Below are 24,587 nucleotides of genomic sequence, written 5' to 3' on the forward strand. Positions count from 1 at the left end.
CCCCCCCCCCTTCAAAACTGCTCTGGGACATTTATTTAGTTTTATGAATAGTTCATGAATCGGTCACTTTAACAGCCTACAAGCTCACTCTACTGTTTATTGCATTATATTTTGCACTACTGTTATGATCAACTCGTCCTGTTTATTCTTTATTCTGGTAATTCTGGTATTGTCATTTCCACTTAATCACCTCATCAGTACATAACTGTGACTCTATATAGAACCGGTATGCACACCTTCACTTTACTAAGTTTCTCAGGTTTATACTTTATATTGCACTATTGTTTACTCTGGCCTTGCACATCCATTATCTACCTCTCATCATGTTATTGTCTTCAGTCAGCGTCCCTTTGTCTCCTGTTAGTCACTATTGAGCACGTTGCATCAGAGGTCCTGCTGCTGTTCACTTTTATATTTTTTTATATTTTTTTATATAACTAGTTGTGTTAGTTTATTTTTGCTAATGTTGTTGTTTGCTGCAATTTGAGTAGGAGTGTAACGCAATTTCAATTTCTATGTATGTCCTGTACATATGCAGAATTGACAATAAAAATCAATCAATCAATCAATCAATCAATTTTAAATTTTTCATTTAGCCTTTATTTATCCAGGTTAGTCTCATTGAGCCACGAGATGATGATAATTCATGATTTATTACCATGCAGAAATATACTGAGAAAACTTTAGTTAAGATACATGGTGCTGCTTTGACAAATACTCTGAAAATACAGTAATTGTTGACGGTCCCCAAGCGAACCATCGCTCCTCGGAGTGAGAGCAGCTGAAGAAATCAGGCTCCTGCGTCAGCTCGAACGAGGAAGACACGCTGAATCCACGGAGCATGAACGTGAAATATCCAACGTAAAATTAATTTTACCACTGCAGCACACACTGGATATTCTTACATTTAAGACTGATTTCAAAATTCAATTCAATGCAGTTTGTTTATATAGCACCAAGTAGGAATGTGCGATATGGCATAAAATTCATATCACGATATGTATTGTGAATGGTGGCGATAACGATATATATTACGATGTTTTTGGTATAAAACTTGCAATAGGAATGAAAAAAAAGCATAGGGTGTCCTTTTGCCATCATTTATTTTGAAAACTGCTATATCACAAAATAATCTCAGTTAAGAAAATTACCCTACTAGGTCCAGAGAGTTTTTAAATAATAAACAAATTAAGTATTAAGGCTTCTTGCAAAACAGCGCAAAAGATATCAAATGTAGCTTTAGCCATATGTTTCAAACAAAATAATATGTTGTTAACTCTTAACAGTTTCCAGTCTTCTCACTTAAGAAATGAACAGCAACAGAGCAGCATGTTACACTGAAACACTTCACTCTCCAAACCTCTAGTGGGCGTCTCCTTCCGTTTTAAGGAGAGCTGACACAAAATGGCGACCTGTTTCCTCTGTGGCTCTGGCCAGAGGGTCTTGCAGTAAAATCACACACCACAGTGTTCTTTTCATAGATCAGAGAGCAGGTTTCTCTAAAGCTGACCAACGCTTAAGCCCCCAGTATACTGCTGCGTCCGTCCGTTCACGCGTACATATGCGTGTACTGTACGCAGAGGGTTCAGACATCTTACTTCAGCATACACCCCGAGCAGCTGCAGAGCAGCTTACAGACAAGGGGCGTTTACCTTCGGGACAAATTGAGGTCGCCGATTGGTCATTTGCTGACACGCCTACTGGATTGATTGACAGGTCGGGGGGAAAAAAGCGTGCGCTGGCAGCAGCAGCGGTGTTCTGTGTTTATATAAAGATATTTAAAAAAAAAAAAACAGGGAGCGCTGGCTCTACAGCCCACACATCAGACCAGCCCACCAGGAAATCTCCAGACCCTCCCGCAGCCACGCTGGACCAGAGTTTAATTTGCTTGTGACAAATTCCTTCATTTCTCACCATTTCAGTCATGGCATCAACAGAGGAGGAAGAGATCACTTGCCTCTTGGCAAAATAAAGTAAAAGGCCAGATCAGGGATGAAGAAGGGGAATTTAATACATTGGTGTCACATACAAAACAGTCCGTCGCAGGGCAGTTTATTGTGCGACAATGCGTACGCGTATGCGGTCGTAAAAATTTGAGCTTTGCACGGACATGCCCCGGGGGGTACGCTCGTACCTCTGCATACGTACGTGCGTACCTCTGCGTAAAGACGTACGCGGCAGTATACTGGGGGCTTTACTTTAACTTTCGACGGAACACAATGTTTTGTGCATGCATCCGAATATGGCAACACTATGGCAAGCCGGCCGTAGATAACTTGTAGCTTCGCTACTTAGCTCTCGAAGAAAAGACCAACACCACTTATTCAACAAAAAAAAAGTAACGATTAAATCTGACAACTCTGATTTTACACCAGACACAGCATTACTGCGGTTAGCTGGTAGAAGACAGATCTCTATCGTAGGCTAAATGTCTATAGTTTCTAGTATACCGTATATATCACACATTCCTAGCGCCAAGTCACAAACTCCATGAACCTCAAATATGGGTGTCTGTTCCATTGTTGCTGTTGTCTGTGACATAACACTACATACAGTACAGTATTGTGAGGGAACGCAATAACGTTTGCGTGGGAATGCAAAGTATTGCGAGAGAACGCAAAAGGAGGAAAAAAAATCCCCCATGTCCCCTCCTGAGCTCCGTAGTTTTATGCTTTTATTGCTGCCATGAAAGAAAGTCAGCCGTAGTAAAAGACTTTAAGTACCATAATAGCCGGCGTACAAGCCACTACATTTTCTCACACTTTGTGCCCCGTGGTTTATATGCAGAAGCTGCTAATTTGTGCTTTTTTTCCCCACAATTTTAATAATTTTTATGGTTTATTTCAACAGACTTCTTGCCGCTGAATAATATTTCCTTTTGACAGAGTTGGACGCTCATATAGCTGCCGGGCGCCCACCCAGTGTTGACAGGTGAGAAATGTAGGATTATCATACTAGAGACATAAAATTATCGTATTTTGAGGGAAATTATCGTACACCCGTCATAACCAAAATAACAAATCTATTGATGCACTATAGTAGTGATGGGTCCGCTTCCAGACCGGCTCTGTTTCTTCTTTTTTTCTTTTCCTCACTCATGGGGCAGGCGCAGCGGACTATTCATCCAATCATGGCCATTGTTCTGAGGCAAACGCAAATAAATTTTTAAAAAAAGCAAACTTGTAGGATCGTACATCATACAGAGGGCAAAATGGCCGTAAAAATACGATAATTATCGTACACCTGGCAACACTGCACCCACCCCTCTTGGGCACGAGCTTTTGTGACACACAGGGAATGCCCTCAGGTATCCACATGTACAACGACTGTTGCTCAGGGTTTCAATTTTCCTACCATAACTCCACCCACTCTGTCATCATGTGACCAGAAGTCTAACCTGAACGACCAATGAGGTACAGTACTCTCGAGGACCATCCCCCAAGACAGACGTGCATTAATTTCTTCAGATCGTTACCATATTTTGCGCCTCATGCACAGACTGATCATCTGCAGCGATAATGGAAAACACAGAGAAGTTCTTACGATGCAGCTTTCAAGTTAAAAGTGATCGACCTGGCTGTCGAAGAAGGAAACAGCTGCTGAGAGCGACACGGAGGCGATGTGTGATGACGTTTTTCAGAGTCTCGAAGAGGATTTTAGTTCACATGAGGAAGAACAACATGGCAATGAGTGACTTTTGGTTGACTACCCGTACTTTTTATGTTTTTAACTGTGTTAAAGGCATTTTTCAGAAAAAAAAAAACATTTTACCGGCTGTTCCCCTCCTCCTGGGTCACGTGGCTCCGCTGAGCAGAAGTCGTCAACATTTATTTTTAAAGCAGTCAAGACTGGTACATATTTTAATAAAAGTTTTAAAATTCTTTCTGTGACATCTTTCTGTGTACAGTAAATGTGTTTAAATGCTGGTGGGTATTTAATTTAAGCTCACATCCGAACACATGAAACGGAGTGGAGACAATGAGAGGGAGGGGCTCCCCCTCATGTGGGCTCCGCTGAGCAGAAATCATGTCAAATGCATTTAGAAAGTCTATTTAAAAACTGCAGCTGTTACCAAAAGTGTTAGTACCATTGATTTTTATTGTTCAATTTAATGAATATTATTTACCAGTGCATTAATGTGACTCATGGTCACATGACCTCAATAAGACTTCTGGGTAATATTTACTGGTATATAATTTTTAAATCATTTTGGTTACATAGTTGTTTGGCACTGCTCTGTACAGTGATTGTGATTACATCGTTTTTGTGTTCATTTTGTATGTTCAATGGTTTTAACAATGAGTCAGACAGTGAAGCATCATGAAGACATGATGGATCAACAAGCTGTAGTCTGTGAAACGCCATCTGCTGGCTGATTCTTGTACTACAACAACATCTGCACATAATGCCAGGAGCTGGGCACAGACTGATAATGAATGGTGGATACCCACGGCTTAATAACCCGAGCATCTTATTTATGTACAAAATTATGTTTTATCTTAAATTTAATATGTACGGATTACAGTCAGCTGCGTTTTATAGACAGGCAATTACGATAACATTTGTCCGTGAGTGTAGACTGAAAAAACAATATTTCAAGCCCAAAGTTTTAGTCTTTTAAACATGAAAACATGATTCCAGTCATGTTCATCAGTGGATCATCCGGAAGGGACCTGCTCCGTCTACAGGTTGTTCCCACTATAGTTCATTTTTCCCTTCCACTTGTAGCCAACAGGTTTCCATCCTGGATGTACGAGTTAAACTCACCCTGCAGGGAGGCGGAGCTGTTGTTGGGGGGCGCGGCACCACTGCTGTCCTCCAGTTCATCCAGGTAGAGTCGGTACCGATGACCAGTGTCGTCCTCATACTCCACGTTCTCATCATCACTGTCCACTTCTGGAGCCACATACACCACCTCAAACTCTATCTGTCCTCGCTAACACACACACAGACCGTGAGTGCTTCTGCAGCAGCTAGCAGTGAGCTGGTGTGTGTGTGAGGTGTGTGTTACCTGCTGGGACAGGATGGTGACAGCCTCTTTGTGTTTAGCATCTCTCAGGTTGATACTGTTGACAGCCAGAATGGCATCTCCCACATGCAGACCTCCACACCTGTCTGCAGGCTGACTGGGATGGATCTCAGAGATCAGGATGGGGACTCCGTGCTCCTTCCCCCCCTGCACGGACACACACACACACACAGATGAAGTTCACTGACCGACTCTGTTCCATAATGTGAAAATCACTTTGCTGAACAAACGGTGGAGTCGTGTTGCTCAGTCCTTCCTGGTTTAAGCTCATTAGGAGGAGTTTGCTTTGAGTTTATTCAAGGTTAAAGGTTTTAAACAGCTATTTCTTGAGCTAAAAATCATGCAAATTAAAAAACATGTTAAACAGGAAGATTGTTCTTCAGGATCAAAACACTAAGTCTGTATATTTATTAACCTGACTGATTAAATGAAAACATCCCTGAATTCAAATTGTGGTTAAACTTGACAAATAAAATACAAACATTAACTACTGGTAGTTACTCAACAAACTGACTTCATGCAGAATATCCTGATGCTGCTCAATAATCCAGGTAGATCAATCTCACAAAATAAAGTCAGGTCCTCTGGACATATTCTTCTTGTTGGAACATTTTGTCTTATTCAACATTTTTCAGTCAGGTCATCTGGACAGTTTTTCTTTTTTTTTGTGCTGAAACGTTTCGCCTTCGGTCCGGAAGGCTTCATCAGTCCAGGAAACACACAACCAGTTTTTGTTTTGTTTTTGTTGTTTTCAACCAGTTTGACAAGACTGTCAACAAGGAAGAGGGCCGGCAATGGAGGAGGGGGCGTACCAAAGAGACCATCTTATCACAAGCAGAACTGGTTTGTTCTAAGCTGTTGGGGGAAGAATCAGTTTTGTTGTGTGTTTCCTTGACTGATGAAGCCTTCTGGATCGAAGGTGAAACGTTTCAGCACAAAAAAAAAAAAAAAAAAAGAAACTGTCCAGATGACCTGACTGAAAAATGTTGGATTGTATACCTGGATTATTGAGCATGGACTTTGTTATTTTGTCTTATCCAAAACACTTCTTCAGTCTGAGGAGCTGCAACAAACTCAGTATTATAAATATCACTGTCTCATAGTGGATCAAGCAGTTTGATGTTGACATCCAGAACTAGCTGTTCACATGATAAACGAGGCCCATCAGCTTATTGACCAATCATTAGTGCTCTGATGGCTGCTTGCTGTTCACAGAGGGCTGAAGGGCCCAGCATACTCAACCTGAAGCACTGAAGTCGTCTCATCGTCGTAGTTGCGTGATGAAAATGATGTCATTTTGTTCACAAAGCAGCTTCACACGCTCTGCTCAACACAAAGCCTTGGCTGAACTTTTTCTCACAGGAGTCTGTGCCAAGTATTGTGTGACTGGTCAAAGTCTGTGGGTGTGTTTGTTTATGCGGAAACACGCTCGGACAGTAGAGCTGTCATTTCTAACCCAGGCCCGAAGCCTGGCCCGAATTTGGGCCGGGCCATAATGATGTGCTGGAGGGGCGGGCTGGGTCGGTGTCAGGCTTTTGATTGCGTCAGCGGGCGCGTGCGGCTGATGATCCAATTATATAGCAACATGGCTTGCATACAATCATCAGCCGCACGCGGCCATTTGACCGTGTGCTGACCGGACTTGGAGGTAAGATAAAGTTCAGTTAAGCTTCAGATGGGACTGTACTGCCAGGAAGTGATCCATCGCCCAAATGGACGTTCAGCCGCTGCACTCAGCGGACGAGTGCGGCCGACGACCCTAACAGGTGAGAGCCCAAAGCAGACATGTCAGAGCAGGGTCTGTGTATGAATAATGCAGAATGCAGCAGAAGCAGGGATTTAATGATCTTTGATGGCCATGAAAGGACAAACCCCCCCTCAGCTCCGATCTTCTGCCACTTTTATTCAGCCCGCCGACCGTTATAACTCTATAAGCAGTCAAAGCTTAATTTAAAATGTTGGGGGGGGGGGGGGTGTTTCAGACCTGCAATTATGTTAATTTGTCGGATTGGATGGGGTTCGGAAATTATGGCTACGGGTTGGATCGGATTTTTTGGGCCCGAATGCAACTCTATCGAACAGCAACTTTGTCGTTTCGCTTCATCTTCTCCGCTGCCACAATCCAGCTGTTGTACCCACAAGCAAAGAGGACAGTTTTGAGGAGCAGCCGGCAGAGGCAGTTCATTTGTCAGTACTTTTTGTTGGATAAAAATATCCTCTACTTATCTTACTACCTCAAAGAAGCCACACTCGATGACAGGAGGTGTTTAACTGGTTTTACGTGCAAGGGCAGATTTTCACAACAGGTTACACAGACGTACAGAAGTTTGCACGCAGTCAGGAGGATCTGCCACGTGCAGTGTGCGAGGCTTGTTTTCATACACTTATCAGCTCCCAGACACATTGGACTGCCAGCTGCGCCTGCAGGATCAAATCAGCTCCTCATCCTGCTCTCTCTGAGAACTCAAACACATGGTTCATGGGCAGTTAACTTTCTCAAACATCCACGAACCTTGACCAAAATTCCTCAACACTTTTACTGTAGAAGTGCTTTTGTCAGAAAACCACACTTGCCATATTTTTCGCCGTATAAGTCGCACCTTTATGCATAAATTTGCAAGTCATGTGAATTACACACCGAAGCGACTAATGCGTTTTTTCCTCCATATTTATAACTCAATTTTTCTGATGATTTCATTCATTCTGACATGGAAAATATTGAACACCATTTTCAGCCACTAGAGGGCCCTCAAGCCTTATGGCAAGCCAAGTGTCTCATTAATAGGTAAAAGTGGCCATTAATGAGACACTTGGCTTGCCATACCAAGCCACCTTCATCTCACTCTGGAACTCCTGAAGCAAACGTCAAACCAGCTGCATTTCTCCACCCAGGAGAAATGCAGCTGGTTTGACCATTAAAAAGCAATTATTAAGGAAAAGTTTAACTGAGACACACCTTTGCTATAATGTCGAGCAAACAAATAATTGTTTTTAGGTGTTAATCTTGTTAAGTTCTTGTTAAAGTTGAGGGCGACTGTTCAATTCAGTTGATCCACTATGAGAAGGAGCTGTTTATAGGACTGAGTTTGTTGCAGAAGAAGTCTTTTGGATAAAAGACGAAATGTTTCAACAAGAAGAATCCAGGACATGTCCCTTCACAGTCCAACCCCACATGTCCATAATGTCCCTCAGGTTGTTCTTACTGTGATGGAGATTCCCAGGCCTTCATGGTCCTCTTTCATCAGAACCACCTTCCTGATGGGGCCCACCCCCTGGCTCTTCTTCAGCATGTCTGGGTCCTGTGATCACATCAGCAGGTCAACTTTGAGCCCAGACCACACGTGAGCGGTTCCAGCAGTTCTGTGGTTTCACACTTACATGACCCGCAGGAGAAGGAAGGGGTTTCTTCGGATCGCTGCGGCCTCTGCACGCACGGATCACCGTCTTGTGGCGATGAAGGTGAATCTCGGCCTCCAGCTGGTTCCACAACTTGTCATGGGCCGGTCCTTTCATGTCCCGACCCAGTAACTGGATCTGCTGGACTCTGAAACACGGGACAAAGAGGTCTACGTGAGATTAGGCCTTTCAGGTCAGCTTTAAGTCGTGAGAGGTTGTCTGCACTCTCACACATCAAACAAACCTTTAAAACTAGTGTGTGTGATTTTATAGAAAAGACAACACCCCCCCCCCCCCCCCCCCAAAAAAAAAAAAAAACTCGTTTGGAGAAGAAATTTCAAGGAGACCAGTTTTATTTTTCCTCCAGTCAGTGTCTTCTCCCCGTCCACTCGTTTATGAGGTCCAGCTCTGAGCAGTAGTCCTCAGCACAGATCCTCCATCTCACAGCTCCATCAGGACTCTGTCCTCCTGGACATTTATTAAACTCACTCCGAGTCTTGGTGGACGAGCGTCTGTCAGCAGGTTGTTGTGGTGACATCATCTTTTCACCGTGCTGCTGTTTGGCGTATTGTTTTTATGCTATTAGTGCTTAGTGTATATCTAGTTAATGTTTTTCTTACTTCATATCTTAGATCTTATTACTGTTTTTCTTTTACATTTTCTTGTTGGATGTCACTGGGACCCTGAGTACATAATTTTGTTCCACCACATGTACCACGTGGGGTGCAAAGGACAATAAAGAATCTCTGAATCTTTCCGTTTCCCAGTAATGGATTAAATGGAGCTCTGAGGGGTGTTCAGGGTTTGGGACATTTTTAAAACCAACTCTGATCTGTTCTTCACAACTCTGTCTCAGACATGTTCCTTGGTCTTCATGATGTCTCCTACTTGGTGGTAGCCTGAACTACTTGGAGTTGGTGTTAGTCCTGGGGGCAGTCAGAACCAGTGGATCTAAGTGGAGAACATCTGACCTGAGGTGGAGCTGATTTCACTGCTGCTGTGGATTCTGAAGCTTCAGATCAAACGGGCTGAACACACACAGCAAGTTTTACTCTGGAATATTTGAAGAATACTAGTAATTAAATAAGTATTTTTGTAGAATTATTACTTTATCTAAAACTGGAAATCTAATTTATAAAGTAACAAAATACAAAGGTTATCTTTGCCATTGTAACTTCTTTTCAGTACAGTTCAGGTGTGTGTGTTTGTTTTTAGTGCCGTTTGTTGGTTGAATATTTCCAAAGCAGAAGAGCATGGTGGACTCCGTGTGGACTCCGTGTGGACCCCGTGTGGACTCCGTGTGGACTCCAGTGGTGCTGATCATCGCTGTCAGATCAACAGAACATTTTCTCAGCTGTAACCTGGATCTGTGTGACCCCCGGTCTCACCTGCCCGCCAGCTCCTTGTCCAGGTACTTGGCTGCCAGTCGGGCTCCGTACACCTCGGCCTGCAGGACTGCGATGTGTCTGCGCAGGGCTTCATTCTCCTTCTTAAACAGCCGAACTTCAGCCTCCAGCCTGGCCTCGGTTAGCTTCTCCTTCCTGCTGGCCTCCAGCTCCTGCTCCTGTTCACATCACGACAGGATGCAGGTGGATTACTACATCAGGTACAGAACTGTGCAAAACGTTAGGCAGGACAAGTCAAAGGCTGTAACATAAGAAAATAAACTTTATTTTAACGAATTGACCTTTTTGTAAATCAGGCTCCACATCCTTATCTCCAGCGTTGTGGTCCCTTACACCTGCTCTTTATTGACTCTCGCTTGTATAAAATATTTATAAAATAGTGTTTTTGTTTTTTACTTTGTGAGTTGAAAGTGTCCTCACTGTGCAGAGCATTTATCAGAGAGCACTTGACATCAGTGTGGGGGGAGCTACTGGCAGTGGCAAGGCCCTTAACTCGTGCGGTGTGGTGCAGAACCCATGTGGACTTGGCACCAGGTCACCTCAGGTCAAGAGGTCAGTGTGGCCTGGTACAAACTTCGTAATCGTATCTTCAGGCCTATGGTGTCTTGGATACTCAAGTAAAGTGAGGAGCAGAGTGGTCCACTGATCATCACCTGATGATGAGTTGGATCTGGTGACAGGACAGGCTACCAGACATCCCCAATAAATCTAAACAAACCATGAGGGCCAACTGGGATTGTCCTTTTCTGTGAGAGCACACCTCTGGAAGTGGGTTTTCTCACATCTCGATGGAGGTCAGGGACATGGAATCATAGCTTCCAGAAGCTGTGGACAGAAGGTAACTGGTGCTTGTTGCCAGGGCAACCAGAGTAAACACAGCAGTGATGGAGGTCATCGAGCTAAAAGGAGGAGCCTGTAGGGCTGGCATGTCACGGAGGACCCCTGAAGCAACTGACAGATACAGGATGGTCAGAGAGACTTTAACTTCTGCAGCAAAACCTCCAGCATGGAGAAAGTTTGGAGAATAAATAGTAAAACACCCACCTTTTTATTTTATAGTTCCTTTTTAAACTTTCCAGGTTTGACAAAGTGGTAAGGGTTAAGATCAGACCTGCTGTTCTTATCAAATATATATATTAAAAACCTCAGCTGAAGTGGTTCAGACAGCTGAACAAGATGTTTACCCACCTGGATGAGACCCAGAACTCTCTGGAAAGATTCTGTATTCTTTCAGGCCAGGGAACTCTTTGGGATCCTGAGGAGGAGCTGGACATTGTTGCTGGGACTGATGATTGATATTTGAGTGTGGAAACTAATACACACTTCCAATAATCCCCAGTTAGGTCTGTCACTAACAAATTTTGCTGGGCAATTAATTGTCTCAGAAATTATTGCGATAAACGATAATATTGTTTGAAATTTGACAATAATTAGTAATTATTGTCTGTCAAATTTAAGAAGAAATGTTGGTTAATTTTTGTGTGTAGTAGCTTATTTTGACCACCAGATGGCAGTAAAAGACAGTTTGAACAGAAGGATGGATAGTAAGGGAGCGAGCATCATGTCTCGAAGAAAAATGGGAGGGAGGCCCCTTGACATGACATGGGCTGTCCATTTTTTCGGTTCTCAAAATGGCTCAATGTGGTTTGAGCTCTTTAGCACAGCATTTTTCACGCAAAGCTTTTAATTAAAAAAAAAAAATCAGTAAACAAGTTCTCAGCTTCTTTTTGCAGAGAAAAACAACTTTTTACACAAAGGCACAAGTTTGAACTGTGAATTTTGGAGCTTCGACAAGACGAAGGTTTTTTCCTGAGGTCGGCCTGTTAGCTTAGCTTCTTAGCTTAGCAACTTTTAACCATCAAAAAAAGTCATTTTAGATGGTTAAAACATATTTTAAAGAGAAAAGAGAAAGGGAGGGGTCATAGCACCAGAGTTGAGACTTTTGTCATCCAGTGTCTTCAGTAGAAAGAGACACGAAGAAACGATAAATTCGATAAAAGAAAATCAGGTTGATAATTTTAATTTATCATGCGATTTATTGATTTATTGTTTATCGCCTACCCACAGTTACACACAGACTGTTGTACACATTATAAATCTTGGAAATATCCAGCCACAACACTACTATACACTATCATGAACCTAATTAGTTTCACCATAAACATGAATTAGTATTTGTGCAAGATTCACCTGATTTCACAGATCAGGTGTGTAAGGAAAGCGAGCGTGGTGTCATTCATTGATAAAAGCAGCGAGCAGATGCAGCGGTGTCAGTAAGCTTCTATAAACTACACTTTAGTTCCTGCCAGACAGAACAAGACAAGCTGTGTTGAAGGAGAGAACTAAAGGTGGTTCCTCACCGCTGCAACTCTTCAGAGACTTGTTACTGATTTAAAGTTGGAGTACAATTGAAAGAAAAAAGGAACATTTCCTTTGTCAGTGACCGGCAAGCCACAGGGCTGCGTTCTGAGCTGCCAGTTTTTATAAGTTGCAGATTTGTGTGTGCATGGCTGGAACAACTGCATTCCTGTCTGTGCACAGTTTATTGTTACCCACCAGTCTACTCTCTGACATCACAGCAGTCGCCCCCACATTTATGATTTAATCTGCTGGAGTACACTTTACACAGAAGATAGGCAGATCTGGATTAGTTTTATTTTATCGTTATTCATCAGCAGCATAGTTTTAAAACCTCCGGTCTGATGGCTCACTCCAGCCAGAACCCAGACCCAGACCAGTGGTCGATCTGTATGTTGAGGAAGTTTCTGAGAAACTGAGACGTTTATTTTCTAAACACAACGTCCCAGTGGCTTTTAAACCCCAAAATACATTAAAGACTGGTCCATCCCAAAGATCCAGTCCCCCCACACAAACAGAGTAATATTGTGTATGCTGTTCAGTGTCAGGAGGGTGATCAGTCTTACATCGGGGAAACTAAACAGCCAATGGCCAAAAGGATGGCCCAACACAGAAGAGCAACATCATCAGGCCAGGACTCTGCGGTCTACACTCATCTCCAGGCCAGAGGTCACTCGTTCAGGGATGAAGATGTTCACATGCTGGATTGATAGCGGGGGCCGAGATGGTGTAGGGGCGGGGCAGGGCAGTTGACTCAGGACCCGAAGGTCCTGGGCTCCATCCCCGGTCACTGCACATCTCGTGGTGTCTCTGAGCAGGACACCCCATCCCCAGTTGCTCCCTGTGCGCCTCCAAAGGCCGCCCACTGCTCCACCTGGTGGTGGATGGGTTAAATGCAGAGACACAATTTTGCCATTGTATAGAAACATACAATGATGACAATACATAACACATTATTATTATTATAGAGAGGAACGATGTTTGAGAGGAGTAAAGGAGGCCATCTTTGTGAAGAGAAACCGTCCATCATTGAACAGGGACGGAGGCCTCTGTGTTCAACTGTCCCCCTCTTACAATGCTGTGATTGCTAGTATCACTCAGCCCCCTGTTAGCAAGCGGCACCAGGGCTCTAACAATCCATTGTTAGACTGACGGTCCTCCTTGATCATATGAACTGCTAGTTCTGACCGTCACCAGCAAACTGGATGATCCAATTTGAGAAGATGCTGTTCATAAGACTGAGTTTATTGCAGCTCCTCAGACTGAAGAAGTCTTTTGGATAAAAGAAGAAACATTTCAAGAAGAAGAATCTGTGCAGAGGACCTGACTCATCCTGGTTAGACCTCCTGTTTAGTGTCAAACTGCGGCTCTAGTGCTCGTTGGTTACAGACACCCATGACGATGTTTTGACTGTTTCAAAGAAAAGTCAGTGCACAAATTATTTAAACTTTTTTTTTAAGTGATGGGGCTGCATGTTTTTGTGACTCACATGAAGTTGTGAACCCTTCAGTCTGGACAGTCCCTCATGAACGCTTCACCAAAGAGTCGCAGCTCAGTGAGATACCACCTTTACTAATTCCTCCTCAAAATTCTATTTCTTGGTAAAGCACATGCAAACAAAACAAAAAAAAGCAATAAAAAAACAAAACACTTACCATTTTTTCTAATGTAGCTGCAGGCTTTAGGATAAACAAGCAGAAGAACAGAAAGAAGCCACAGATTAGAGAAATCATCGTGCCAGAAAATGGTCCATGTGAGTGTGAACCAGTTCGAATGTTAGACAGCTGTCAGGAAGGTAAAACGATGAAGACGCAGCAGTGGATGAAAAGGACCAGCCAGAAAAACAGCAGCAAGTATCAAAGGAACAAAACCTTCTCATCTCTTAGAAAATCAACCAGTAAATTATTTTCATGACATTTGGGTTCCAAGGCTGAGAAGCAGAATGGTGTTTAAAGAGTGGACCAGTCCAGACTGGAGCCAAATGGTCTTCTATGACCCAGACTGGCTGTCAGATTGCTCTTTGTATCAGTTTGTACTTCACCTCTAGGTTTCCTCTCATTTACAGAAGTTCATTTGAAGGGAAAATATGTTTTTTTGTGTCCATATAAGCAAACCGTGCACGTTCACACTCTGGTTCACAGTTCAGCTCCAGTCAGGGAGTGTTTCTGTGCATGAAGCTGTGGGGAGGGGCAACGGCTCAACACAGTGGTGAAGAGACACTTTTAACTTCCCTACAATAATGAGACGCACCTGATGTCCTCATCACTGAGGGATTTGAACAGTGAACGCAACCTTAATGTACGTAGAGGGAAGTGGATCCTGGCATGTGGAAGGAGAACTTGTATCCACGACAAAGGCAGAATCAGGCGGTGTTAATGGTGGCCTTGGCCCCCATAGATTTATCTTGGGCCACCTCAGTCATTTGAGGAAACTTTGAAGCCAAATAAGAATTAGAAAGCAGAGTTTCCTCAAATGATGTGAGGCTTATACCTAGATGTAGCCACTAGACCTGTCACGATAACAAATTTTGCTGGGCGATTAATTGTCTCAGAAATTATAGCGATAAACAATGATATTGTTTGAAATGTCAGATTAAATAAGAAATGTGGTTTGTTTTGTGAGTAGTACCTTTTTCCACCACCAGATGGCAGTATAAGACTGTTTAAACTGAAGGCTGGTTAGTGAGGGAGAGCAGTGTCTCTAAGAAAAATGGGAGACCCCTTGACGTGACATGGGCTGTCTCTCTTCGGTTCTCAAAATGACGGACGCTCGGTGTGGTTTGAGCTCTTCAGCATAGCATTTTTCACAAAGCTTTTAATAAAAAAATTCAGTAAAGAAGTTCTCAGCTTATTTTTGCAGAGAAAAACAACTTTTTACACGAAGGCACGGGTTTTAACCTTGAATTTTGGAGCTTCGACAAGACAGAGGTTTTTTTCCCCTGAGGTCGACCTGTTAGCTTAGCTCGTAGCTTAACTGCTTTTAACGATCCAAAAACACGATTTTGGATCGTTAAACAGATTTTAAACGAAAGGGAGGAGTCAGTGAAGAGCACCAGAGTTGAACTTTGTCATCCAGTGTCTTCAGTAGAAAGAGAGAGACAAAGAAACGATAGAGACGATAAATGAAAATAAGGTTGATAATTTTAATTTATCATGCGATTGATTTATTGTTTATCGAGATAGACCTAGTAGCCACACACCAAAAATGGAACTCATTTAGTTTCCATTAGTATTGTAACCTGCTGACAACGTGCACGGACACACAGAGGCTAGTTAAAATCCCCACTCTTTGCTCCGTGATGGGGAACAACAAACTGTCATCACTCTTTATGTGCACAATGAAGTTTAGGCATTTTGGTGTATTTTTATGCTTTCAAAAAGGTCTTCATTCAGCATAAAAATATTAAAGTCAACTTTTAGTTCAGATCTGTAAAACAGAGTTAAAGCCAAAGTTCTTATGATCACTTAGCTGTGGTGGCCATCTTAAATTGGGTCAACTCCAGAAGGTTGTTGACGTATATCCAATGACTACTTTTTGAGGATTTTATTAACATTTGTCCAGTGGTTCATTAAATATTTTGCTAACAGACAAGACACACAAGCACAGAACATTATTATTGGCAGCAGGAGACAGAGAGGTGGTGGTTACTCTGAGAAAATTCTAATCAAATTAAATGTGAGGTAACTGTGCGTTGTGCTGCAGAGTGCACGTGCTGATGCTACGTGGACACTCTTGGTCCCCCTACCAGTTTTTCTTTGATGCTGTCAGAGTCCTCGGCTTGGCCTTGTTGGACCCGGAGCTGCAGCTGAAGAGCATGAAGCTGCAGAAGCAGGTCATGGACCTCCTTTTCTACCACGGTCTTCTCGGCTTTAACCTCAGTTAACTCTGAATGGAGGTCCACCATCTGCGCCTAAAAGGACAGAAGTGTGCAAAGGAAGAGTGGAAGAGATCATCAGAGGATGTCAGGTCAGAAGTTATTTGCAAACAAACAAGAATTTAACAGGCAGCATGGTGGTGCAGTTGGTAGAGCTGCCGCCTCTCAGCGAGCAGGTTGTCCCAGTTTAAATCACAGCCGGAGACATTTCTGAGTGCAGTTTGCATGTTCTCTCTGTGCATGCGTGGGTTTTCTCCAGGCACTCTGGTTTCCTCCAACAGACCAAAAACTACGGATGCACAATATTGGATTTTTGGCCGATATCCGATATGTTGATATGTTAAAAGTTATTTGTCCGATAACAATACTGATATTTTCCCCTACATTTACTTACAGAGACTACATAACTTTCTCTGCTGTGGAATTAAAACACATTATTCTGCATGGTCTTTGTCAGTTTAGCCTGATACCAAACGCAGTTGCCAAAAAGGGGCTGAAAATGATGGAACACTATATAAATACATAATAAAGTATATTTAAAAAGACAGTGCCTTTTATATCTGCGAGTTATTTTGGTGGAATAGCCGATGTCCGATATTTAACTTTTTCGCTAATATCGACCGATACCATGCTGATAATATCGTGCACCCCTACATAAAACATGCATGTTAGACTGATTGGTAACTCTAAATTGTCTCTAGGTGTGAGTGAGAGAGTGAATGATTGATTGTCTCGTTTGTCTCCAAGTGTCCCTGTGATGGACTGGAGACCTGTCCAGGGTGTCCCTGCCTTTCACAGTAACTGCTGGACATGGACACCAGTGACCACCGTGACCCGAAAAGGAAGAAGCGTGTAAAGATGGTGGACGGATGGGTAAGAATTTACCAGTTTTGAAACAAACACAGGGAGTCGTTGAGGCCACGTGTGAAGCTGAGCTCTGCACATGTTGCAGTCTGTTTTACTGAGTCTCATCTTGTTTCTTGTTCAGTATCTAGACACCTGATGTGAATCAACATCCGACAGATCCACGTCTTTATGCTGATTGTTTACTGTTGTGCATCAACTCTTGCTCAGGCACTTGATTCTTTGCAGAAAGCTTTTACACAACTCATTATTACAACTGAAGCTTGTTCTTAATGCAGATAAGATTAAACCTGTGCCGTTTTCTAAATCTAGAAATCAGTTGCAAACAACAGTGACTCAGTGACCACCTCAGAAGGAAACAACATAGAAGTGGTTCACGAGTAAAAAAACCTTAGTGTCTTCATTTTTAACCCACATGTAGAGAAACGTACAGATGTTGACGTTCAAGCTGCGTTATTTTCAAAAGAAGATTTGTTTTTCTTTCAATGTAAAAATGTGGCTTGTACTGTGAAGTAGATATAGATAAGTGCACGATACGTGCACGATAAGATATGTGCACGTATCGTGCAACATTTTGACCTGTATTGGATTATGGAGCTCTTTTCTATATGAATGGCTCTGTTCACCATTTTCATGACTGATGCTGCTCAGGTTCATCACTGAGTTATACTTGATGGAAGACGTGGAAGGTCACAGATGTTTTTCACCTACTAAAGTCAAATGTTTTATAACTCATATTAACGCGTGTGTGTGTGTGTGTGTGTGTGTTAAGAGTTGTTTAGTCTGGACAGAGTGTTGCTGAAGCATGGAGCATTTCACCTGATAAACTCAAGCTAACCCTAAGCTGGTAGGCAGCGCCTCTGATAACATAAAAAGACACTTCTTTATTTTCTCGTTGAGCGGACTTGAGTCGACGAAGCGACATGTAAACATGTTGCCTGCTTGGATTTCAACGCTGTTCCATCTTGCAAGATTAAAACCTGGGAAAAAATATCTTCTCTCCTGTGTGGCATATTTATTTAATGAGCTATTAAGGGACAATATTAAATTATCCTAACAATACCCTCCTGTGGGATGGTCTGCTCTGGTCACTAGAAGGAACAGTCATTTGTAATTGTATGTATGTATGTATTTGGTATAAGGCAGTACTTAGACTACTACCTTTGAACACGTGTAATCTAATTGTACAGAAAAGTGCTGTTTCTACTCTCTGTTCATGTGATGTTTTGTTGCTTTCAATTCCATTTGCCTGTACTGAAATGGGTAAAAAGATGTTTATTCTGCACCTTTTGCATGAAATAATGTGACAGAATGACTGGAAATTAACATATAGTTGGCATCTCTGAGGGCTTTTAAATTGATACTGAGCAGATTTGTGCTTAATTCCATTACATGTACTATACATGTTATTTTTAGTTTGTGGTAATGCATTTCATATTCTCATGTCTCTCATTCCCTTTTGTAATTTAATGCGTAGCTATGTAACTTAATTGTACTTGCTGCTGCCCATTTTGCCCAGGAATCCCTTGAAAAAGGGAGTTTTCATCTCAATGGGATCTTCCCCCTGGTAAAATAAAAAGTTTAATAATAATTTAAGTGATATCATTCAGGCGGAGGAAAGAGATCCTGGTGACATTTTTAAAATAGGAGTTAAAAGACATATCCTGATCAAAAGTAACACGAAGGTTCTTTACATTAGAACTGGAGGCTAAACTGGTGATATCCAGAGGAAGTGAAAGGCTGATAAGTGTGTTCCTAAGAAGCTACAGTCCAGGTCAGAGTTACTTAAATGAAGCAAATATAATGTAAAAAATACTGATCCAAGCACTGAACCCTGAGGAATTTCATGACTAACTGCATGTAGACCGGATTTGTTAATATTTACAAATGGGAATCTATCAGGTAAATATAATTTAAACCAATTTAGAGCCATTCATGTAATTCCAACATCATATTCAAGCCTCTGTAGTAAAATACTGTGATCATCTGTATCAAATGCAGCACTGAGGTCTAACAGGACCAGTAAACACCAGTCCTTTGTCAGAGGCCATGAGAATATCATTAGTGACTTTTACTAGTGCCGTTTCTGTGCTATGATGTGCTATAAACCCTGATGGAAACTCTTGATTTGCAACTATTCTTTTAAGAATTGTTTTAATGAATGGTAGTCTGGATACACCATAGGTCTATAATTGGTTATAACTCCTGAATCAAGATCAGACTCCTTAAGTTAAGGTTTAATTACAGCAACCTTAAAGCCTTGGTACAGATCCATTCATTAGAGACAAATGAAGCAGATCCAAAACACAGACGGACACTTAGCCCCAAAAGCTGTTAGTGAAGATGTGTTTTGCCTGAATAATAAAGTTACCTCTCACTGATCTGATTTGAGGAGATTCTAGCAAACCATCAGGTGGCTGAGGAGTGGAAAGCAGGACATTGGGGGCAGTGCCACTGGATTGCAGATTGGGGTGGTGGTTAACCTCTTCAAAAAGTGGCCTCAGGATTCCACCTCTGCTCTTTGCAAATGATGTGGTCCTGTTGGCGTCATCGTGCCGTGATCTTCAGCTCTCTCTGGAGTGGTTCGCAGCAGAGTGTGAAGTGGCTGGGATGAGAATCAGCATCTCCAAGTCTGACGCCATGGTCCTCAGTTGGAAAAGGGTGGATTGCTCTCTTCGGGTCAAGGGTGAGTTCTGCCTCAAGTGGAGGAGTTCAAGTATCTCAGGGTTTTGTTCATGAGTGAGAGAAGAATGGAGCGTGAGATTGACAGACGGATTGGTGCAGCATCTGCAGTATTGCAGACTCTGTACCGGTTCGTTGTGGTGAAGAGGGAGCTGAGCTGTAAGGCAAAGCTCTCTGTTTACTGGTCAGTCTACGTTCCTACCCTCACCTATGGTCACGAGCTCTGGGTAGTGACTGAAAGAATGAGATCACAGATACAGCAGGTTGAAATGAGTTTCCTCTGCAGGGAAGTTGGACTCGCCATTAGAGACAGGGTGAGAAGTTCAGTTATCAGGTGAGACTCAAAGTAGAATCGCTGCTCTTCCACATAAATCAGAATAAACTTTATTGGCATTGCACCGAGATACAATGTGAATATGTACGTACAGTCGTCCGAAAGATGGGCGGAGTGCACGAAGCTGCGGCTATTAAATAGCACGGCCTTCTTATTCTTATTCAGAATAATATTTTGCTTAGATGAGAAAAAGGAAGAAAACATGAGGAGAGACGGTATAAAAAAAAGATCTCTCACACCGTGTCCTAGGCAGGGCACAATTTAAGGCATCAAAAAAACCCTACCACAGCAAAGCAACATAAATAGACGTTATACATATAGGCCGGTGAAGACATTGAATTTTTAAGGGAAAGTCGTAGCATAGTCCAGAGCCGCCCCCCTCTGCCATTGCCCAGATAAGAGGTGACGTTCATCTTTAGCTCAGTTGAGGTTCTGTTACATGTCCACAGCCTTGGGGAAGGGAGGGGTGAGGAAACAGTCAAAGCATCTTTGTTGTTTTCAAAACATTCCAGGAGGATTTGACACAAGTCCGGTGTCAAGGCCACAGTTTGGGTCAGGCAGAACTCGTGAATTGTTGTTTATGCTTTTTTTAATGTCTTGTGGTATATATTCCTCTGATGGAAACTCCAAAACAGCCGAATTGATCCTTTACTCCAAACGTCGAGCTCACAGCTTCTCCAAATGGTAAATGGACTGTACTTATATAGAGCCTTTCTATCTTATTCCAAGACACTCAAATTGCTTTACACTACAATCTGTGCCTCATTAACCCATTCATACAGCACTCTACTAGATCTCTACAAAGCTAATTGAAAAAATAATTCTAATGAGACTAATCAGTGCTTTAGATCACATTCATACACTGATGGGACACACATCAGAGGCTACGAGGGATTCAGTGTCTTGCCCAGGGACACTTTGACATGTGACTACTGGTGGATTCGAACCCCCAACTCTCGCATTGCAGGACGACTGCTCTAACCACTCAGCCACAGCCGCCCATTGTTCTTCAAGATTATTCCCACCATTCATGAGAGCTGCCAGTGAGTTCACAGTCCTGATAACAGCTGCTCCAGCTCCCTGCTGCAGCTCTCCAAATTCAGTCTGAGTGCTGTTGAGCTTCGACACATCCACACAGATTTGTAGACAATCCAGAATTCACCAATCAAACAGCAAAATAGCCAGTTGTCATCATGAATCCAATTTGTTTCTGTCGAGGTAAGAGGGTCTTCCTTACCCTGACTCCTGTCGGGAGAAATTGACCAATTTTGTTGAGAGACCAGCTGATCCTTCGAATTAAGAGGTATGCAGAAAAAAAAAAGAGGCTTTTTAAGGGTTCACAGGACAAAATAGTGCAGCAGGGAAGCAGGTGGGAGGGGAAAGACAGGGAAACACGTCTGGTTTCACCAAAGAATAGAGGGGTGGGGGGGGGGAAAGAGGAGCCAGTTGAGGAGATTTTGGCATGTCCAACTGGGAGGAGACCCCCAGGACACGCTGGACAGACCATGTCTCTCCGTTGACCTGGGAATGCCTTGGGAGTACTCCCAGAAGAACTGGAAGAGGTGGATATGGAAAGAGATGCTGCCCCTGTGACCTGAACAAGTGACCTGACTTTGGAACGGGTGGATGGATGGACTGATTTACTGCAGTCACAAAGAACAGACACACAGCAGCTTTAATTGTTGTCATAAATTACTAAGTGTTCGGTCTTCCATTGTTTTATCTTCAATAGTCAACTGCTTCACAATTGTTTTATCTCAGTTTCTGAGACAAATAAAGATAAAACTGATTTGATGTTTGAGAGGAGTCAGCATGACATGACCAAGATAAAAGTTTTAAGACCTGTTTTGCCAACAGTTTCTACCTGATGTGTTCAGTTTCACAACATGGACTTAATGCGACTTTAACTAAGAAGTTATCAGAAGCTGAGGAACTGCTGGGCGTCCCTACAGACTGAGACACCAGCAGGCATAAGGACCTTCTCCTACTCCGCTCCTGTATCCTGGAAATATCTTGCAAAAAGTTCTGAAGCTCTCGACCTTGACCTCTACTCATCCTCTACGTGTCTTCAAACATCTGCTAAGTTCATGGCAAAAACCAATGCAGACATGTTCCGGGTTTTAGTTTTCTACACCGCTTTAAAATCTAGCCGTGTTCGTTTTATTTTAACATTTTCTTTCACTTGTTCTTCTCAGTTAGTATGCTTTATTTTATGATTGTCTACTGTTGTCATCACTCTGTTAATTTCAGGTCTCTCTTGTAAATGAGTCCCTGAGGCTCAATGGGACTAAGTTGTATAAATAAAAATTGAATTAATGAAGTGGAGTACCACATGGAGGCTGATCTCCTGAGCAGACCACAATCAGCTGTGAGGGGTACCCACAGAGGAGGTCTCTGTCTTTAACAGGTAATGATGGGTCATCAACTGCTCTCTGATAAACATCCACTTCTCTGGAGCTGATGTGACGCTTCCAGTCACAGGAGGTTCATTTTATGTGACTAAAAAACAAAACAAGACTCTTTTCCTGAGCTGACACACGTGAGCAAAAAGCACAACTTGAAAATGTTAAAGTACTAGTGTTGATATAGGTTAGAGTTTGAACATTTAACCTCCTTTGTTCATATATTAAGTGGTATTATAAAATTAATGGTTGAATTTACAGGTTGCGCCTGAACGCATCATGAAATCATTGTTTCCGCCTGCGTGGCCATAAAAACTGTGTAGAAGCGCAGATAATTTAAGTATCAGAGGCTCGAACAGTTACATAAAAACATCCGAACAGTTATTTTAGTTCTATCCCGGCTTTGTTCGGCGAGCTGACCCACAAACACGAACCTCCAGCTTGTGGTTGAGCTGGAACACCGTCTGGCTCTTGTGACAGAGCTGGGCGAAGCAGGAGCTCAGGCTGGTCATCTTCTGCCGGCCCTCGTAGGTAATGTCCACCTGGTCCGGGTCGATCTCTCCGAGCAGCAGGTCTACATCCACAAACGCCTTGTCGAACTCCTTTTCCAGAACCTCCAACCACCGGAACATGGACACAGCCGGGCCGAGGCCTGGGCTGCGTCCTGACGGAGAGCAACCAGCGGAGGCGGACATGTTTCCTGGTGTCACGAAGTCCGGACCGGACGGGTTCTTTTAGCGGCTCCTTTTGACCCAAAATGTTTCTTTTATCAAACACTTAGAAGAAGAAAACAACTGTTTGAAAAAGAGTCGGTGAAAGACGAACTGAGTGGGGAACACTGATCTGACAGAGGACCGTAAACCCGGAAGTTCAGCATCAGGTTTTTTTTTTTTCAACAAACTTTATTGATGCACAGTTAAAAAACAAACAGAAAAAAATGTGCAGAATTTACACCAGAAAAAACAAAACCAAAAGAGTTATACTTTTTACAGTTTCTAGTTGTTTTTTAAATAAAGACTATTCAAATTAAGATCTAAATTAATTATGGACTGTTTTAAAAGGCAGCCACCTTTTATTATCCACACGCAAGGGTCATGCTCTTCCTTCAACTTTAATGCCGCCTGAACCACAACATGTACCCCCACTATCAAAACGAGCGGCTCGGCATCATCATGTGTGCTGTTATTTTATTAGCATTTTGGGTTACCACCGTGAAGTAATTTGCAAAACAAAGGCATCATTTTCTCATTGAAGAATGCTGAAAACAGCATGTAGGTGGTGCTTGAAAGTTTGTGAAACCTTTAGAACTTGTGACCTAAAACATCATCAGATTTCTACATGAGTCCTAAAAACGGATATAGAGAACGCAGGTAAACAAATGAGACAAAAATATTATACTTGGTCATTTATTTATTGAGGAAAATGATCAAATATTACATCCTGATTCATGCTCAATAATCCAGGTAGAAAAAAACAACTAAATTAAGTCAGGTCCTCTGGACGGATTATTTTAGTTGAAACATTTCGTCTTTCATCCAAAAGTCCTCATCAGTCTGAGGAGCTGCAACAAACTCAGTTTTATAAATAGCACCTTCTCATAGTGGATCAACTAGTTTGATGGTGCTCAGATGGTTTCTGGCGTTCGCCCTCTCCCCCGCCGACTCATTTTATGCCTTTATGTCCAAAGTGGTTCAAAACATCCTGATTTATCCTCAGTGATCCAGGTAGAACATGAGTCTGACAGTTCCAACACCTGGGTTTGATTCCCGACCAGTGCATGTGCGCTTTGCTCATGCAGATGTCATGGGTGCACCAAGGACATGGTGCAATAAATCTGACATGATGTACAAGTGTTTTGTTTGTCTTTTAGATAACTTTAATGCATATTAAGTAGGACTGAGTTGATTGATTTAGAGAATGGACAGGAAAAACACGTTTCTTACTCCCCATCAGGGAAAGAAACACCCCTGTCCTCTGGGTGTCGCGCAGAGGAAATACATGTATTTATTTGAGCTTAATGCTCCTAAACCATATCCTATTCATTCTGTATGGTCGTGCTAAATCAAGGGTCTTTATTGTCATTCGCATCACCTGTGGTACATGAGGTCGAGCAACTCTGTACTCAAGGTCCCAGTTACACAAAAAAATAGCAAAAATATAAAGTATAAAAAGAAACAGATATACACTAATAATGTAATATAACACAGTGTATTAAACAGCAGCCTGAACATGAGTCTGTTGT

The 24,587-nt window shown here is 42.5% G+C and overlaps 1 protein-coding gene across 2 annotated transcripts in view; it reads right to left on the reverse strand.

The window, feature by feature from the left end:
• Positions 1–23,236, reverse strand: part of gopc (golgi-associated PDZ and coiled-coil motif containing) — a 26,130-nt gene extending 2,894 nt beyond the window's left edge. Inside the window, exons 1-8 of one of the 2 annotated variants that reach the window (XM_037685293.1) lie at positions 22,780–23,236; positions 15,935–16,099; positions 13,845–13,868; positions 9,814–9,989; positions 8,408–8,573; positions 8,233–8,328; positions 5,012–5,176; positions 4,768–4,936 (exon numbers count right to left, since the gene is read on the reverse strand). In XM_037685293.1, coding sequence (XP_037541221.1) covers positions 4,768–4,936; positions 5,012–5,176; positions 8,233–8,328; positions 8,408–8,573; positions 9,814–9,989; positions 13,845–13,868; positions 15,935–16,099; positions 22,780–23,040 — 1,222 coding nt within the window. In that variant the 5' untranslated portion in view covers positions 23,041–23,236. The remainder of the gene's footprint in view (positions 1–4,767; positions 4,937–5,011; positions 5,177–8,232; positions 8,329–8,407; positions 8,574–9,813; positions 9,990–13,844; positions 13,869–15,934; positions 16,100–22,779) is intronic. The other variant, XM_037685294.1, reaches the window with a different exon arrangement.
• Positions 23,237–24,587: the final 1,351 nt, after the last annotated feature.

Source organism: Nematolebias whitei, chromosome 12, assembly GCF_014905685.2.
Source record: "Nematolebias whitei isolate Nwh7 chromosome 12, NemWhi1, whole genome shotgun sequence".
In the NCBI taxonomy this organism is placed as follows: domain Eukaryota; kingdom Metazoa; phylum Chordata; class Actinopteri; order Cyprinodontiformes; family Rivulidae; genus Nematolebias; species Nematolebias whitei.